The sequence below is a fragment of the Mesoplodon bidens genome (assembly GCF_964165515.1).
Source record: "Mesoplodon bidens genome assembly, chromosome: 11".
Classification (NCBI taxonomy): Eukaryota; Metazoa; Chordata; class Mammalia; order Artiodactyla; family Ziphiidae; genus Mesoplodon; species Mesoplodon bidens.
This window is the reverse complement of record NC_138167.1, coordinates 35,174,069-35,193,402: the sequence shown is the minus strand read 5'-3', so window position 1 is coordinate 35,193,402 and position 19,334 is coordinate 35,174,069. Positions and strand designations below refer to the sequence as shown.

The window sequence follows — 19,334 nt, the reverse complement described above, 5'->3', positions numbered from 1 at the left end:
TGCGCCTAGAGCCCATGCTCCGCAACAAGAGAAGCCTGCACACAGCAACGAAGAGAGCCCCCGCTCGCCACAACTAGAGAAAGCCTGTGCACAGCAACAAAGACACAACGCAGCAATAAATAAATTTATATTTAAAAAAACAACAACAAAAAAGTTATAGCAGCCAGTGAAGTGATACATCCTATTTACAGAGCTGTTATGAAGAGTGATGATATAGTAAATATACGTCTTTTAATCAAACATTTAAAAAGTAAAAACAACCTTGTTCTTAGAAAGTTACCTTTATCACAGTTGACTCCATAGAATCCAGGTGGACAGATGCAGAAACCGGGAGTAACACAAAGCCCGCCGTTCATGCATCGTGGTGTGCAAAGGGCTAATGGGAAGAGAGAATTCTGATTAAGACCAAATAGGGTTTTGCGAGCAGGACCGTTTTGGAAATGTCAATAATACAACAGGTCTGTATTTTCAAGCTTTGCAGTTGACACTAAAGTAGTCACTCTTTAGAGATACAAGTTTGCTATATTAAAAATTATTTTTATGCAGTAAATAAGGCTAGTTTTCAACCAATTTCATAGAAGAGAATTAAAATTTGCCCAGAATCATTATTTTAACTAAGATGTGGTCTTCTTAAGACTGTAAATATTTTTTCTTGCCTTATTTCCTCAATCTTCCAATTTCAAAATCAGTGCAGATGAAGGTCAGGACAAGATGGTGGAGTAGGACCTTGACCTCACCTCCTCTCATGAGCACACCAAAATCACAACTAAGTGCTAAATAATCATCTATAAAAAGACTGGAACCTACCAAAAAAGATATTCTACATCCAGAGACATAAAGAAGAAACCACAACGAGACAGTAGGAAGAGCACACTTGTGATATAATCAAATCCCATAGCCCTCAGGTGCGTGACCCATAAACTGAAGAACAGTTATATTGCAGAAGTTCTCCCACAGGAGTGAGAGTTCTGAGTCCCCCATCAGGCTCCCCAGCCTGGAGGTCTGACATTGGGAAGAGGAACCCCCAGAACAGGTGGTTTTGAAGGCCAGCGGGGCTTGAATGCAGAAGCTCCACAGGACTGGGGGAAACAGACACTCCACTCTTGGAGGGTGCACACCAGGTCTTGTGTAACTGGGACCCAGGGCAAAAGTAATGACTTCATAGGAGCCTGGGCCAGACTCATCTAGTTTTGAAGGGTCTCCAGGGGCGGGGGGCAGCTGTGGCTCACTCTGAGGACAAGGACACTGATGGCAGAGGTATCGGGGAGTATTCATTGGTATGAGCTCTCCTAGAGGCCGACACTTTGCCACCAAGACCTGGCCCCACCCAACAGCCTGTAGGCTCCAGTGCTGGGACACCTCAGGCCAAACAACAAGCAGGGTAGGAACACAGCCCCACCCATCAGCAGACAGGCTGCCTAAAGACTTCCTGAGCCCACAGCCGCCTCTAGACATACCCCTTAACATGGCCCTCCCCAACAGAGGGCCAAGACCCAGCTGCACTCACCAGTGAGCAGGCACTGGCCCCTCCCAACAGGAAGCCTACACAAGCCTCTAGACCAGCCTCACCCACCAGGGGGCAGACACCCGAAGCAAGAACACTATGATCCAGCAGGCTGCAGAACTGAGTCCGCAAACACAGGTCAGAATCTACCAGCTGGTCCCTGGCCCCTGGGCAATGAGAGGGAAGTGTACTTCTGGAACACACAGGACATCCTCTACAGAGGGCCATTTCTCCAATAACTAACTTACCATATACATAAAAATTCAAATAGAAGTTTAGACAAAATGCGATGGCAGAAGAATATATTCCAGACAAAAGAACAAGATAAAACCCCAGAAGACCAACTAAGTGGAGATAGGCAATCTACCCAGGAAAGAGTTCAGAGTAATGATCATAAAGATGATCCAAGAACTCAGAAAACAATGGATACACAGAGCGAGAAGTTACAAGAGTTCTTAACAAAGAGTTCAAAAATATAAAAAACAACCACACAGTTGAAGAATACAATAACTGAAATGAAAAAATACACTAGAAAGAATCAACAGCAGAATGAATGAGGCAGAAGAACGTACAAGTAAGCTGGAAGACAAAGTGGTGGAAATCACTGCCGTGGAACAGAATAAAGAAAAAAAGAAAGAAAAGAAATGAGGACCATTTAAGAGACCTCTGGGACAATATCAAATGTACCAGGATTTGCATTATATGGGTCCCAGAAGGAGAAAAGAGAGAGAAAAGGCCTGAGAAAATATTTGAAGAGATAATAGCTGAAAAATTCCCTAACATGGGAAAGGAAGCAGTCACCCAACTCCAGAAAGTGCAGAGAGATCCATACAGGATTAAACCAAGGAGGAACACACCAAGACATCTACTAATCAAATTGACAAAAATTAAAGATAAAGATAAAATATTAAAAGCAACAAGGGAAAAGCGACAAATAAGAAAGAAGGGAATCCCCATAAGGTTATCAACTGATTTTTCAGCAGAAATTCTGTAGGCCAGAAGAAAGTAGCATGGTATATTTAAAGTGATGAAAGGGAAAAACCTACAACCAAGAATACTCTACCTAGCAAGGCTCTCATTCAGATTTGATGGAGAATTTAAAAGCTTTACAGACAAGCAAAACCTAAAAGAATTCAGCACCACCAAATTAGCTTTACAACAAATGCTAAAGGAACTTCTCTAGGTGGAAAAGAAAAGGCCACAACTAGAAATAAGAACACTATGGGGCTTCCCTGGTGGTGCAGTGGTTGAGAGTCCGCCTGCCGATGCAGGGGACACGGGTTCGTGCCCCAGTCTGGGAAGATCCCACATGCCGCGGAGCGGCTGGGCCCATGAGCCATGGCCGCTGAGCCTGCACGTCCGGAGCCTGTGCTCCACAACAGGAGAGGCCACAACAGTGACAGGCCCACGTAATGCCAAAAAAAAAAAAAAAAAGAACGTTATGAAATGGGAAAGGTCACCAGTAAAGGCAAACATACAGTAAAGGTAGGAAATCATCTGCACACAAATACAATATCAAAACCAGCAATCATGAGAACAGGAGAGTACAAATGCAGGATATTAGAAATGCATTTGAAATTAAGAGATCAGTAACTTAAAACAATTGTGTATATGTATAGACTGATACATCAAAAGCTCATGGTAACTGCAAACCAAAAATCTATAATATATATACACACAAAAAAGAAAAAGGAATCCAAGCACAACACTGAAGATAGTCATCAAATCACAAGAGAAGAGAACAAAAGAGGAAAGGAAGAAAAAAGACCTACAAAAACAAATCCAAAACAGTTAACAAAATGGCAATAGGAACATACATATTGATAATTACCTTAAGTGTAAATAGATTAAATGCTCCAACCAAAAGACACAAACTGGCTAAATGGATACAAAAACAATACCTGTATATATGCTGTCTATAAAAGACCCACTTCAGATCTAGAAACACATACAGACTTAAAGTGAGGAGATGGAAAAAGGTATTGCATGCAAATGGAAATCAAAAGAAAGCTGGAGTAGCAATACTCATATTAGACAAAATAGACTTTAAAATAAAGACTGTTCCAAGAGATAAAGAAGGATACTACATAATGAGCAAGGGATCAATCCAAGAAGAAGATAATAACAATTGTAAATATATATGCACCCAACATAGGAGCACCTCAATAATAAGGCAAATGTTAACAGACATAAATGGAGAAATTGATAGTAACACAGTAATAGTGGGGGATTTTAACACCCCACTTACATCATCAATAAGGAAACACAGGTCTCAAATGACACATTAGACCAGATGGACTTAAATGATATTTATAAAGGCTTTTTATAAATATTTCTAAGGCTTTCCATCTGAAAGCCTCAGAATACACATTCTTTTCAAGTACACATGAACATTCTCCATGATAGATCACATATTGGGTCACAAATCAAGCCTCAGTAAATATAAGAAAATTGAAATCATATCTACCATCTTTTCTAACCACAATGCAGGAGATTAGAAATCAACTAAAAGAAGAAAACTGCAAAAAACACATGCTATTAAATAACCAATAGATCACTGAAGAAATCAAAGAGGAAATCAAAAAATACCTAGAGACAAATGAAAATGGAAACATAATGATCCAAATGCTATGGGATGCAGCAAAAGCAGCTCTAAGAGTGAAGTTTATAATGATACAAGCTTACCTCAGGAAACAAGAAAAATCTCAAATAAACAACCTAACATTACACCTAAAGCAACTAGAGAAAGAAGAACAAATAAAACCCAAAGTTAGTAGAAGGAAAGAAATCATAAAGATCAGAGCAGAAATAATGAAATAGAGACAAAGAAAACAATAAAAAAAATCAATAAATCTAAAAGCTGGTTCTTTGAAAAGATGAATATAATTGATAAGTCTTTAGCCAGACTCATCAAGAAAAAAAGGGAGAGGGCCTAAATCAATAAAATTAGAAATGAAAAAGGAGAAGTTACAACTGACACCACAAATACAAAGGACCATAAGAGATTAAGCAACTATATGCCAATAAAATGGACAACCTAGAAGACATGGACAAATTCTTAGAAAGGTACAATCTCCCAAGATTGAACCAAGAAGAAACAGAAAATATGAACAGACCAATTAACAGTACTGAAATTGAATCTGTGATGCAAAAACTACAAACAAAAGTCCAGGACCAGATGGCTTCACAGGTGAATTTTAACAAACATTTAGAGAAGAGTTAACACCTATCCTTCTGAAGCTATTCCAAAAAATTACAGAGGAAGGATCACTCCCAAACTCATTCTATGAGCCCACCATCACCCTGATACCAAAACCAAAGATACCACACACACACACAAAATTAGAGGCCAATATCACTGATGAACATAGATGCTAAAATCCTCAACAAAATACTAGCAAACTGAATCCAACGATACATTAAAAGGATCACACCCAGTGATCAAGTGGGATTTATCGCAGTCATGCAAGGATTTTTCAATATCCGCAAATCAATCTGTGTGATACACCACATTAACAAATTGAAGAATAACAATCATATGATCATCTCAGTACATGCAGAAAAAGCTTTTGATAAAATTCAACATTGATTTATGATAAAAGCTCTCCAGAAAGTGGGCACAGAAGGAACATACCTCAACATAATACAAGCCATATATGACAAATGCACAACTAACATCATACTCAACAGTGCAAAGCTGAAAGCATTTCCTCTAAGATCAGGAACAAGACAAGGATGTCTATTCTTGCCACTTTTATTCAACATAGTTTTGGAAGTCCAAACCACAGCAATCAGAGAAGAAAAAGAAATAAAAGGGATCCAAATTGCAAAAGAAGTAGTAAAACTGTCACTGTTTGCAGATGACATGATGCTATATATAGAAAATCTTCAAGACGCTACCAGAAAACTACTCAGCTCATCAATGAATTCAGTAAATTTACAGGATACAAAATTAACACACAGAAATCCGTTGCATTTCTATACACTAACAACAAAAGATCAGAAAGAGAAATTAAGGAAACAATCCTACTTACCATCACATCAAAAGGAATGAAATACCTAGGAATAAACCTACCTAAGGAGGCAGAAGACCTGTACTCTGAAAACTATAAGATGCTGATGAAAGAAACTGAAGATGACCCAAACAGATGGAAAGATGTACTGTGTTCTTGGGTTGGAAGAATCAATATTGTTAAAATGACCATACTACCCAAGGCAATCTACAAATTCAGTGTCATCCCTATCAAATCACAAACGGCATTTTTCACAGAACTAGAGCAAAAATTTTAAAATATGTATGGAAACACAAAAGACCCTGAATAGCCAAAGCAATCTTGAGAAAGAAAAATGGAGCTGGAGGAATCAGGTTCCCTGGCTTCAGACTATACTACAAACCTACAGTAATCAAGACAGTATGGTACTGGCACAAAAACAGACACATAGATCAATGGAACAGGATGGAAAGCCCAGAAATAAATCCATGTACCTATGGTTAATTCATCTATGACAAGGGAGGAAATACTATACAATGGAGAAAAGACTGTCTCTTCAATAAGTGGTGCTGGAAAAACTGGACAGCTACATGTAAAAGAATGAAATTAGAACATTCTCTAACACCATACACCAAAAAAGCTCAAAATGGATTAAAGACCTAAATGTAAGACCAGATACTATAATACTCGTAGAGGAAGACATAGGCAGAACACTCTTTGAGATAAATTGCAGCAATATCTTTTTGGATCCATCCCCTAGAGTAATGGAAATTAAAAAATAAACAAATGGGACCTAATTAAACTTAAAAGCTTTTGCACAGCAAAGGAACCCATAAACAAGAAGAAAAGACAACCCTCAGAATGGGAGAAAATATTTGCAAACAAAGCAACTGACAAAGGATTAATCTCCAAAATATACAAGCAGCTCATGCAGCTCAATATGAAAAAAAACAAACAACCCAATCAAAAAATGGGCAGAAGACCTAAATAGACATTTCTCCAAAGAAGACATACAGATGGCCAAGAGGCACATGAAAAGCTGCTCAACATCACTAATTGTTAGAGAAATGCAAATCAGAACTACAATGAGGTACCACCTCACACTGGTCAGAATGGCCATCATCAAAAATTCTACAAATAATAAATGCTGGAGAGGGTGTGGAGAAAAAGGAACCCTCCTACACTGTTGGTGGGAATGTAAATTGCACCCAGTGTTCATTGCAGCACTATTTACAATAGCCAAGACATGGAAGTAACTTAAATGTGCATCGACAGATGAATGGATAAAGAAGATATGATATATATATATATATATATATATATATACACACACACACACACACACATACACACACACACAATGGAATATTACTCAGCTATAAAAAGAATAAAATAATGCCGTTTGCAGCAACATGGATGGACCTAGGGATAATCATACTAAATGAAGTGAGCTAGACAGACAAATATCATATGATACCACTTATATTTGGAATCTAAAAAGAAAAGATACAAATGAACTTATATACAAAACAGAAACAGACCCATAGGCATAGAAAGCAAACTTATGGTTACCAAAGGAGAAAGGGAAGGTGGGGGAGGGATAAATTAGGAGGTTGGGATTAACAGATACACACACTACTAGATAACCAAGGACCTACTGTATAGCACAGAGAACTATACTCAATATTTTGTAATAACCTATATGGGAAAAGAATCTGAAAAAAATATATATATGTAACTGAATCACTTTGTTGTACACCTGAAACTAACAACACTGTAAACCAACTATATTTCAATTAAGAAAATAAAATAAAGAAAAAAATCAATGCAAACAAGAAAAAAATCTATTTTTTGAAGATGAAAAATATTTTGCTTACTCTGGTCAAATAAGCTCAGTATATGTGAGCTTGTGGTTTAGACACCTTTGTGGTTAATAAACATTTTCATGTTCATCTCTTTTTTCATATAGCTTTCTTAGTAGTAATTTCACCAAAATATATATATTTACTACACAAATGATTTTCATCCTTCTTTTTTTTTTTGCCTAGAGCACCTTCATAACTCAGGTGTAGACTTAATTGTGAAACAAGCTACTTTTAATTGGAGTAGATACTTTCAAATCACTCATAATACTAGCTTTTTAAAACTAATTTTAGTGGAGGGAAAAAAACTCAAAACTTTCATAAGATTATGCTAAAGCATAGTATATATAATAGTGAATTGCGGAGGGGGGTGGAGGAGAGTGAAAGTGGCCACAAAGAATGTAGACATTGTGCCAATTTTCTGCTCCTGTCACCACATATTGGATTTAACAGAAAACCACTCCTAGCAGAATACTTTCCAATAGCTTTTCTGTGGCTTTTTAAGACTGCACAAATCCTTATAATGTGACCAGAAAAATAATTTCAGGTGATGTGTTAAAAATACATGTGGGGCTCCTGTGTAACACCCATCTCATTAGGAAGCAAGCAGGGAAGCTGGCTGTCTCTGTTCTTACCTTTCTCACAGTGAGGTCCGTAGAATCCATCAGGACACTGGCAGACCCGTCTTTCGTTACAAAAGCCTCCATTTCGGCACCCTCCTGGGCACTCAGCTTCACCAAAGAGAAACAAGGTTTATATAGACAGCTTTCAAATCATGTTGCGTGAATTACAGGGGCATGAAGAGGCTAACGGTCACTTTTTCCCCAGCACACCAATTATCATAATTTATTGAATACCAGTACTTCCACTTCATTCTCTCTACACTGCCTGTACTTCACTAAGTCTTCATGAAAGTAAGATACTGCCTCTCAATCCTACTTCCAACAGTAGGGAGCTCGTGGAAGAAGGCAAAGCAAGCTTTATGTTCTGCCTTCCTCCCACCCATCAATCTACTGCACCTCCTTAAATTTACACTGAAACAGAATGATGGATATTGCCCTCAATATTCATTTTCAGAGGGGGGAATGACCTTTTGGTACATCTTTAGGGCACTGAAAGCCTCCAGTGCTTAAATTCTGTGTTGGAAGAGCTTGTATCAGGATGGGAAAGGAGACAGCATGGGAAAGCCTTCATGCTTAACTGGGTATCCGGGCTGTGATGGAGAGGTGCAAAGGCCTGGCAGAGATCACTGGCATGATCTTTGGAAGTCAAAAGCACCAAGCTTTTGGCGGGGCGTATGGGTCATAGTAGTTGCTGGTGATGACTGGCACCCTTGCTATGAGGGTGGGGACTCCCAAAGGTTGTGTTGGAGGAGGGAAAGAAGAGAGGTGGAAGACAGGGCATTTTGAAGGGTGCTGGAGTTCCTAAAATTGTGAGTGCAGTCAAAGCAGAGAAAGTCTGTCTTAGTACTATAAGCGGACCCTGCGTTTACCCCTCCTCCCACTGGTGTGGTTTTAATGATACAAAATAATTATCTATCTATCTAGCTACAATTTTTGGCCCAAATCACACCTGGAAGCCTTATGAGCCTTCTCTGGAATCATCATCACTGATTACCTTGTTGACATGTTTTAAAGAAGATGGCATTTTGAGGTGTCTGCAGGATGGTGTTGCCTTCAGAATTCATTACAATCACATTCACTTCAAATGCTGCCACTCCATCTTGTTTGCCGAGACATGGAAAACCAACTTGAACAACTAAAGAAAAAGAGGGTATGGAGAAACAGTTTATCTAGTTGATCCCAGTTTTACAGAGATCTTGGTAAGAGAGACAAAGAACAAAGCAAAAATGTTCACCTTTTGTTATCAGACATGCTTGTATCTCCACTAGAGTAGGGACTGTATTTTGATTATCTGGGCATTCTCCACAGAACGTGTACATCATGCTGAGTGGAGAATTAATGATGCTCATTAATTTGTACCCTACTAATATGAAATGGGATATTTTGTTCATAGTCTGAACTTGTACCATCTTGAAAAAAAAGATGGTAAAATGTTCTCTAAGAAGTAAAGGTGCAAATAGGTAGCATAGATTTATTAGGAGAAGAAACTTTGTGAACGCTTTCACCAGCCTCCATATAATTCAAAAAGAGCTAAAAGTCAGCATTGCAGAATCTATTAAATAAAGCCCTATAAGCAACACCCCACTGGTTTATTTTTACTCTGTATGCTTGAAAGTGACAAAATGTCTTCTTTAGAAATATTCTACAACTCAGACTAGACCCCAATCATTGGACTGAGTTAATAAATTTAATATTTTCTCAGGCTATTTGTTAATATTGAGAAGTGTCCATATCTTGGGGATCTAGAAGAGAGTTTGCTGTGATGAAGTAATCTCACAATAGACAATCTAATGGTTTAGGTTCCTAAAGAGGAGACACTTCTTTTCAGTGAAACTGATGATCACTTGCGGTATGTAGGTGTAGACTAAGCAGAGAGTGGGAACTAATAGTGTTGCTGTACAGAGATGGCGAAGAGTTGTCCACAACTTCAGCTGTGAAATACCCACAAATCATTGGGGGGAAATTGGCTCAAGTCATTGGCTGAGAGGCTGACTTCATAAATTTCTGAAATCCACTGGATTATCCTAACATATCCACTGGAGAAGACTGATCTAGCTGATCCACTAGACTCCAGTTCTTCCTTATGAATAGAACAAATATTGCTAAGAGGTATACATATGAAATTCTGTTTCATTTGGTTTCTGTATGGCAGGTTATGGTTACTGCCAAGCTTGGGAAAATCATACCATGCCAAGAAAAATCCTTTCCCTTCAGAGTTTTCATAAACGTTTCCCCTAGTTGTACAAGAAGAAGTGAGCTAGAAATCAGTGTGCTCTTTTCCATAATGCGCTGCACACCAGTTGGTCATACAATCTTCTTAACGTGCTTGGCAACCAGAAACCACTCTCAAGGCTTTGGCATTGTCAGTGTTCATTACTGTACTCTTCTCCAAATACCATGGGTTTCCAGTTCTCCTGAATCTTGAGATCTGAGCATTGTAAATAATTAAATGATGAAAAAACCCAGATATTTTAACAGAAATAAAAAGAGAAAAAAAAAAACAACCTTGTTTCTGAAGTCCCAAAGTATAATTGTCCCCACTGAAAACCTTGGTTTAATGAAATTGTATATATGAAAATGCAAATTTACAAAATACAAAAATCCATAGTAGGGATTTCCATTTCAAAAGGAAGCAAAGGACTGTAGAAGGAAAACCGCGTTGGATCTGTTATTGTGGGATACTTGTGAAATATACATAGGATTCTTTCTTATGGCTGCATCCCGGATCTGGAAATTTTACTTGGGGACCAAGGGATTCTGAAAGGCTATATGGATACAGAAGATTTGCAAAAAGCAAGACTCCGATTCTTGTCGGAGAGCTCACAGACTTCCTCACTTAACGGCCTTTTCTTTCCTTGTTTTTAACAAATGTCTTCCCTTTTTTTCTGCCCTCTCCTCTATCAGTCTCTACTATTCTATCTGCCTCTTCTTTTTCCTCCCAGTTTTCTTTTCTTCCCCCTGCTCTGCACCTGGATTGTATCTTCACCGAACAATCGTGCACTTTGAGAGCTAACTGGAGGCAGTCTTGTAGGGAAGAGCTGTATGGAATTATCTGCTTTTATGGTGAACTTGGCATTTGTGAATGGGTATCCTGTTCAGGATATTAATTGCTAGCAGAAACAAGAAAAAGAGCACAGGAGTAAAACGTGGATTTTTCTGAATACGCATTGTGATGACCAGCAGTTACCTTACCGACTGATATCCAGAGGAGAATAATTTAGAAGACTCTTGTGTCCTTGTGGATGACAGGCTCTTGGTGCTCCAGCCAGGCATCAGGGCTGTGCCTCTAAGGTGGGAGAGCCAAGTTCAGGACACTGGTCCACAAGAGACCTCCCAGCTCCACATACTATCAGATGGCAAAAATCTCCCAGAGATCTCCATCTCAACACCAGCACCCAGCTTCACTCAACGACCAGCAAGCTACAGTGCTGGACACCCTAAGCCAAACAACTAGCAAGACAGGAACACAACCCCGCTCATTAGCAGAGAGGCTGCCTAAAATCATAATAAGTCCACAGACACCACAAAACACACCACCAGACGTGGACCTGCCCACCAGAAAGACAAGATCCAGCCTCATCCACCAGAACACAGGCACTAGTCCCCTCCAGCAGGAAGCCTACACAACCCACTGAACCAACCTTAGCCACTGGGGACAAACACCAAAAACAACGGGAACTACGAACCTGCAGCCTGCGAAAAGGAAACCCCAAACAGAGTAAATTAAGCAAAATGAGAAGACAGAGAAACACACAGCAGATGAAGGAGTGGCAAAAACCCACCACACCTAACAAATGAAGAGGAAATAGGCAGTCTGCCTTAAAAAGGATTCAGATTAATGACAGTAAAGATGATCCAAAATCTTGGAAATAGAATGGAGAAAATACAAGAAACATTTAAAAAGGGCCTAGAAGAACTAAAGAGCAAACAAACAGTGATGAACAGCACAACAAATGAAATTAAAAATTCTCTAGGGGCTTCCCTGGTGGTGCAGTGGCTGAGAGTCCGCCTGCCGATGCAGGGGACACGGGTTCGTGCCCCGGCCCGGGAAGCTCCCACATGCCGCAGAGCGCCTGGGTCCGTGAGCCATGGCCACTGAGACTGCGCATCTGGAGCCTGTGCTCTGCAACGGGAGAGGCCACAACAGTGAGAAGCCCGCGTACCGCAAAAAAAAAAAAAAAAAAAAAATCTCTAGAAGGGATCAGTAGCAGAATAACTGAGGCAGAAAAACGGATAAGTGACCTGGAAGATAAAATAGTGGAAATAACTACTACAGAGCAGAATAAAGAAAAAAGAATGAAAAGAATTTAGGACAGTCTCAGAGACCTATGGGACAACATTAAATGCACCAGTATTCGAATTATAGGGGTCCCAGAAGAAGAAGAGAAAAAGAAAAGGACTGAGAAAATATTTGAAGACCTTATAGTTAAAAACTTCCCTAATATAGGAAAGGAAATACTTAATCAAGTCCAGGAAGCACAGAGAGTCCCATACAGGATAAATCCAAGGAGAAACACGCCAAGACACATATTAATCAAACTATAAAAATTAAAAACAAAGAAAAAATATTAAAAGCAGCAAGGGAAAAACAACAAATAACACACAAGGGAAGCCCCATAAAGTTAACAGCTGATCTTTCAGCAGGAACTCTGCAAGCCAGAAGGGAGTGGCAGGACATATTTAAAGTGATGAAGGAGAAAAACCTACAAACAAGATTACTCTACCCAGCAGGGATCTCATTCAGATTTGACGGAGAAATTAAAAGCTTCACAGACAAGCAAAAGCTAAGAGAATTCAGCACTACAAAACCAGCTTTACAACAAATGCTAAAGGAACTTCCTTAGGCAGGAAACACAAGAGAAGGAAAAGACCTACAATAACAAACCCAAAATAATTAAGAAAATGGGAATAGGAACATACATATCGATAATTACCTTAAATGTAAATGGGTTAAATGCTCCAACCAAAAGACACAGACTGGCTGAATAGATACAAAAACAAGACCCGTATATATGCGGTCTACAATAGACCCACTTCAGACCTAGGGACACATACGGACTGAAAGTAAGGGGATGGAGAAAGATATTCCATGCAAACGGAAATCAAAAGAAAGCTGGAGTAGTAATTCTCATATCAGACAAAGTAGACTTTAAAACAAAATCTATTACAAGAGACAAAGAAGGACAGTACATAATGATCAAGGGATCAATCCAAGAAGATATAACAATTGTAAATATTTATGCACCCAACATAGGAGCACCTCAATACATAAGGCAAATACTAACAGCCAGAAAAGGGGAAATGGACAATAACACAATCATAGTAGGGGACTTTAAAACCCCACTTTCACCAATGGACAGATCATCCAAAATGAAAATAAATAAGGAAACACAAGCTTTAAATGATACATTAAACAAGATGGACTTAATTGATATTTATAGGACATCCCATCCAAAAACAACAAAATACACATTCTTCTCAAGTGCTCATGGAACATTCTCCAGGATAGATCATATCTTGGGGCACAAATCAAGCCTTGGTAAATTTAAGAAAATTGAAATCGTATCAAGTATCTTTTCTGACCACAACGCTATGAGACTAGATATCAATTACAGGAAAAAAATCTGTAAAAAATACAAACACATGGAGGCTAAACAATACATTGCTTAATAACCAAGAGATCACTGAAGAAATCAAAGAGGAAATCAAAAAATACCTAGAAACAAATGACAATGGAGACACGACGACACAAAACCTATGCGATGCAGCAAAAGCAGTTCTAAGAGGGAAGTTTATAGCAATACAATCCTACCTTAAGAAACAAGAAACATCTCAAATAAACAACCTAACCTTACACCTAAAGCAATTAGAGAAAGAAGAACAAAAACATCCCAAAGTTAGCAGAAGGAAAGAAATCATAAAGATCAGATCAGAAAGAAATGAAGGAAACGATAGCAAAGATCAATATCATTAAAAGCTGGTTCTTGGGACTTCCCTGGTGGCCCAGTGGTTAAGACTCTACGCTCCCAATGCAGGGGGCACGGGTTCAAACCCTGGTCAGGGAACTAAGATTCCACATGCTGCATGGTGTGGCCAAAAAAAAAAAAAAAAGATCATTAAAAGCTGGTTCTTTGAGAAGATAGACAAAATTGTTAAACCATTAGCCAGACTCATCAAGAAAAAAAGGGAGAAGACTCAAGTCAATAGAATTAGAAATGAAAAAGGAGAAGTAACAAGTGACACTGCAGAAATACAAAGGATCATGAGAGATTACTACAAGCAACTATATGCCAATAAAATGGACAATCTGGAAGAAATGGACAAATTCTTAGGAATTTACAACCTTCCAAGACTGAACCAGGAAGAAACAGAAAATATGAATAGACCAATCACAAGCACTGAAATTGAAACTGTGATTAAAAATCTTCCAACAAACAAAAGCCCAGGACCAGATGATGGCTTCACAGACGAATTCTATCAAACTTTTAGAGAAGAGCTAACACCTATCCTTCTCAAACTCTTCCAAAATGTAGCAGAGGGAGGAACACTTCCAAACTCATTCTATGAGGCCACCATCACCTTGATATCAAAACCAGACAAGGATGTCACAAAGAAAGAAAACTACAGGCCAATATCACTGATGAACATAGATGCAAAAATCCTCAACAAAATACTAGCAAACAGAATCCAACAGCCCATTAAAAGGATCATACACCATGATCAAGTGGGGTTTATCCCAGGAATGCAAGGATTCTTCAATATATGCAAATCAATCAACGTGATACACCATATTAACAAATTGAAGGAGAAAAACCATATGATCATCTCTATAGATGCAGAGAAAGCTTTCAACAAAATTCAACACCCATTTATGATAAAAACCCTGCAGAAAGTAGGCATAGGGGAAACTTTCCTCAACATAATAAAGGCCATATATGACAAACCCACAGCCAACATCGTCCTCAGTGGTGAAAAACTGAAACCATTTCCTCTAAGATCAGGAACAAGACAAGGTTGCCCACTCTCACCACTCTTATTCAACATAGTTTTGGAAGTTTTAGCCACAGCACTCAGAGAAGAAAAGGAAATAAAAGGAATCCAAATTGGAAAAGAAGAAGTAAAGCTGTCACTGTTTGCAGATGACATGATACTATACATAGAGAATCCTAAAGATGCTACCAGAAAACTACTAGAGCTAATCAATGAATTTGGTAAAGTAGCAGGATACAAAATTAATGCATAGAAATCTCTGGCATTCCTGTACACTAATGATGAAAAATCTGAAAGTGAAATCAAGAAAACACTCCCATTTACCATTGCAACAAAAAAAATAAAATATCTAGGAATAAACCTACCTAAGGAGACAAAAGACCTGTATGCAGAAAATTATAAGACACTGATGAAAGAAATTAAAGATGATAAAAATAGATGGAGAGATATACCATGTTCCTGGATGGGAAGAATCAACATTGTGAAAATAACTCTACTGCCTAAAGCAATCTACAGATTCAATGCAATCCCTATCAAACTACCAATGGCATTTTTCACAGAACTAGAACAAAAAATTTCACAATTTGTATGAAAACACAAAAGACCCTGAATAACCAAAGCCATCTTGAGAAAGAAAAATGGAACTGGAGGAATCAGGCTCCGTGACTTCAGACAATGCTACAAAGCTACCGTAATCAAGACAGTATGGTACGGGCACAAAAATAGAAACATAGATCAATGGAACAATAAACCCACGCACATATTATCACCTTATCTTTGATAAGGGAGGCAAGAATATACAATGGAGAAAAGACAGTCTCTTCAATAAGTGGTTCTGGGAAAACAGGATAGCTACATGTAAAAGAATGAAATTAGAACACTCTCTAACACCATACACAAAAATAAAATTAAAGACCTAAATGTAAGGCCAGACACTATCAAACTCTTAGAGGAAAACATAGGCAGGACACTCTATGACATAAATCACAGCAAGATCCTTTTGGACCCACCTCCTAGAGAAATGGAAATAAAAACTAAAATAAACAAATGGGACCTAATGAAACTTAAAAGCTTTTGCACAGGAAACAAAACCATAAACAAGATCAAAGGACAACCCTCAGAATGGGAGAAAATATTTGCAAATGTAGCAACTGACAAAGGATCAATCTCCAAAATTTACAAGCAGCTCATGCAGCTCAATATCCAAAAAACATACAACCCAATCCAAAAATGGGCAGAAGACTTAAATAGACATTTCTCCAAAGAAGATATACAGGTTGCCAACAAACACATGAAAGGATGCTCAACATCACTAATCACTAGAGAAATGCAAATCAAAACTACAGTGAGGTATCACCTCACACCAGTCAGAATGGCCATCATCAAAAAATCTATAAACAGTAATGCTGGAGAGGGTGTGGAGAAAAGGGAACCCTCTTGCACTCTTGGTGGGAATGTAAATTGATTCAGCCACTATGGAGAACAGAGTGGAGGTTCTTTAGAAAACTAAAAATAGAACTACCGTACAACCCAGCAATCCCACTACTGGGCATATAACCTGAGAAAACCATAATTCAAAAGCAGTCAGGTACCACAATGTTCACTGCAGCTCTATTTACAATAGCCCAGAGATGGAAACAACCTAAGTGTCCATCATCCGATGAATGGATAAAGAAGATGTGGCACATATATATAATGGAATATTACTCAGCCATAAAAAGAAACAAAATTGAGTTATTTGTAATGAGGTGGATAGACCTAGAGTCTGTCATACAGAGTGAAGTAAGTCAGAAAGAGAAAGACAAATACCGTATTCTAACACATATATATGGAATTTAAGAAAAATAAACATGTCATGAAGAACCTAGGGGTAAAACAGGAATAAAGACACAGACCTACTTGAGTATGGACTTGAGGATATGGGGAGGGGGAAGGGTAAGCTTTGACAAAGCGAGAGAGAGGCATGGACATATATACACTACCAAATGTAAGGTAGATAGCTAGTGGGAAGCAGCCACAGAGCACAGGGAGATCAGCTCGGTGCTTTGTGACCGCCTGGAGGGGTGGGATGGGGAGGGTGGGAGGGAGGGAGACGCAAGAGGGAAGGGATATGGGAACAGATGTATATGTATAACTGATTCACTTTGTTATAAAGTAGAAACTAAAAAAAAAAAAAAAACTTCCAACAAACAAAAGCCCAGGACCAGATGGCTTCACAGGCAAATTCTATCAAACATTTAGAGAAGAGATAACACCTATCCTTCTCAAATTCTTCCAAAATATAGCAGAGTTAGGAACACTCCCAAACGCATTCTATGAGGCCACCATCACCCTGATACCAAAACCAGACAACGATGTCACAAAGAAAGAAAACTAGAGGCCAATATCACTGATGAACATAGATGCAAAAATCCTCAACAAAATACTAGCAAACAGAATCCAACAGCCCATTAAAAGGATCATACACCATGATCAAGTGGGGTTTATCCCAGGAATGCAAGGATTCTTCAATATACTTAAATCAATCAATGTGATACACCATATTAACAAATTGAAAGAGAAAAACCATATGATCATCTCTATAGATGCAGAGAAAGCTTTCAACAAAATTCAACACCCATTTATGATAAAAACCCTGCAGAAAGTAGGCATAGGGGAAACTTTCCTCAACATAATAAAGACCATATATGACAAAACCACAGTCAACATCATCCTCAATGGTGAAAAAGAGAAACCATTTCCACTATGATCAGGAACAAGACAAGGTTGCCCACTCTCACCACTCTTATTCAACATAGTTTTGGAAGTTTTAGCCACAGCAATCAGAGAAGAAAAAGAAATAAAAGGAATCCAAATCAGAAAAGAAGAAGTAAAGCTGTCACTGCTTGCAGATGACATGATACTATACATAGAGAATCCTAAAGATGCTACCAGAAAACTACTAGAGCTAATCAATGAATTTGGTAAAGTAGCAGGATACAAAATTAATGTGCAGAAATCTCTTGCATCCCTATACACTAATGATGAAAAATCTGAAAGTGAAATTAAGAAAACACTCCCATTTACCATTGCAACCAAAAGAATGAAATATCTATGAATAAACCTACCTAAGGAAACAAAAGACCTGTATGCAGAAAATTATAAGACACTGCTAAAAGAAATTAAAGATGATACAGATAGATGGAGAGATATACCATGTTCTTGGATTGGAAGAATCAACATTGTGAAAATGACTCTACTACCAAAGCAATCTAGAGATTCAGTGCAATCCCTATCAAACTGGCAATGGCATTTTTCACAGAACTAGAATAAAACATTGCACAATTTTTACGGAAACACAGAAGACACTGAATAGCCAAAGCAACCTTGATAAAGAAAAATGCAGGTGGAGGAATCAGGCTCTCTGAGTTTAGACTATACTACAAAGCTACGGTAATCAAGACAGTATGGTACTGGTACAAAAACAGAAATATAGGTCAATGAAACAGGATAGAAAGCCCAGAGATAAACCCATGCACATATGGTCACCTTATCTTAGATAAAGGAGGCAGCCTCTTCAATAAGACAGCCTGGAAAAAAGACAGCCTCTTCAATAAGTGGTGCTGGGAAAACTGGACAGCTACATGTAAAAGAATGAAATTATAATACTCCCTAACACCATAAACAGAAATAAACTCAAAATCGATAAAGACCTAAATGTAAGGCCAGACACTATAAAACTCTCAGAAGAAAACGCAGGCAGAACACTATGACATAAATCACAACAAGATCCTTTTTGACCCACTTCCTAGAGAAATGGAAAGAAAAACAAAAATAAACAAATGGGACCTAATGAAACTTAAAAGCTTTTGCACAGCAAAGGAAACTATAAAGAAGACGAAAAGATAACCCTCAGAATGGGAGAAAATATTTGCAAACAAAGCAACTGACAAAGGATTAATCTCCAAAATTTACAAGCATCTCATGCAGCTCAATATTAAAAAAACAAACAACCCAATCCAAAAATGGGCAGAAGACCTAAATAGACATTTCTCCAAAGAAGATATACAGGTTGCCAACAAACACATGAAAGGATGCTCAACATCACTAATCATTAGAGAAATGAACATCAAAGCTATAATGAGGTATCACCTCACACCAGTCAGAATGGCCATAATCAAACAAAAATCTACAAACAATAAATGCTGGAGAGGGTGTGGAGAAAAGGGAACCCTCTTGCACTGTTGGTGGGAATATAAATTGATACAGCCACTATGGAGAACAGTATGGAGGTTCCTTAAAAAACGAAAAATAGAACTACCATATGACCCAGCAATCCCACTACTGGGCATATACCCTAAGAAAACCATAATTCAAAAAAAGT

General features: G+C 38.4%; 1 protein-coding gene across 1 annotated transcript in view; it reads right to left on the bottom strand.

The window, feature by feature from the left end:
• WIF1 (WNT inhibitory factor 1) overlaps positions 1 to 19,334 on the bottom strand; it is an 89,113-nt gene that overhangs the window by 14,751 nt on the left and 55,028 nt on the right. Inside the window, exons 4-6 of the mRNA XM_081249227.1 lie at positions 8,976 to 9,116; positions 7,994 to 8,089; positions 281 to 376 (exon numbers count right to left, since the gene is read on the bottom strand). Of these exons, the coding sequence (XP_081105353.1) occupies positions 281 to 376; positions 7,994 to 8,089; positions 8,976 to 9,116 (333 nt within the window). The remainder of the gene's footprint in view (positions 1 to 280; positions 377 to 7,993; positions 8,090 to 8,975; positions 9,117 to 19,334) is intronic.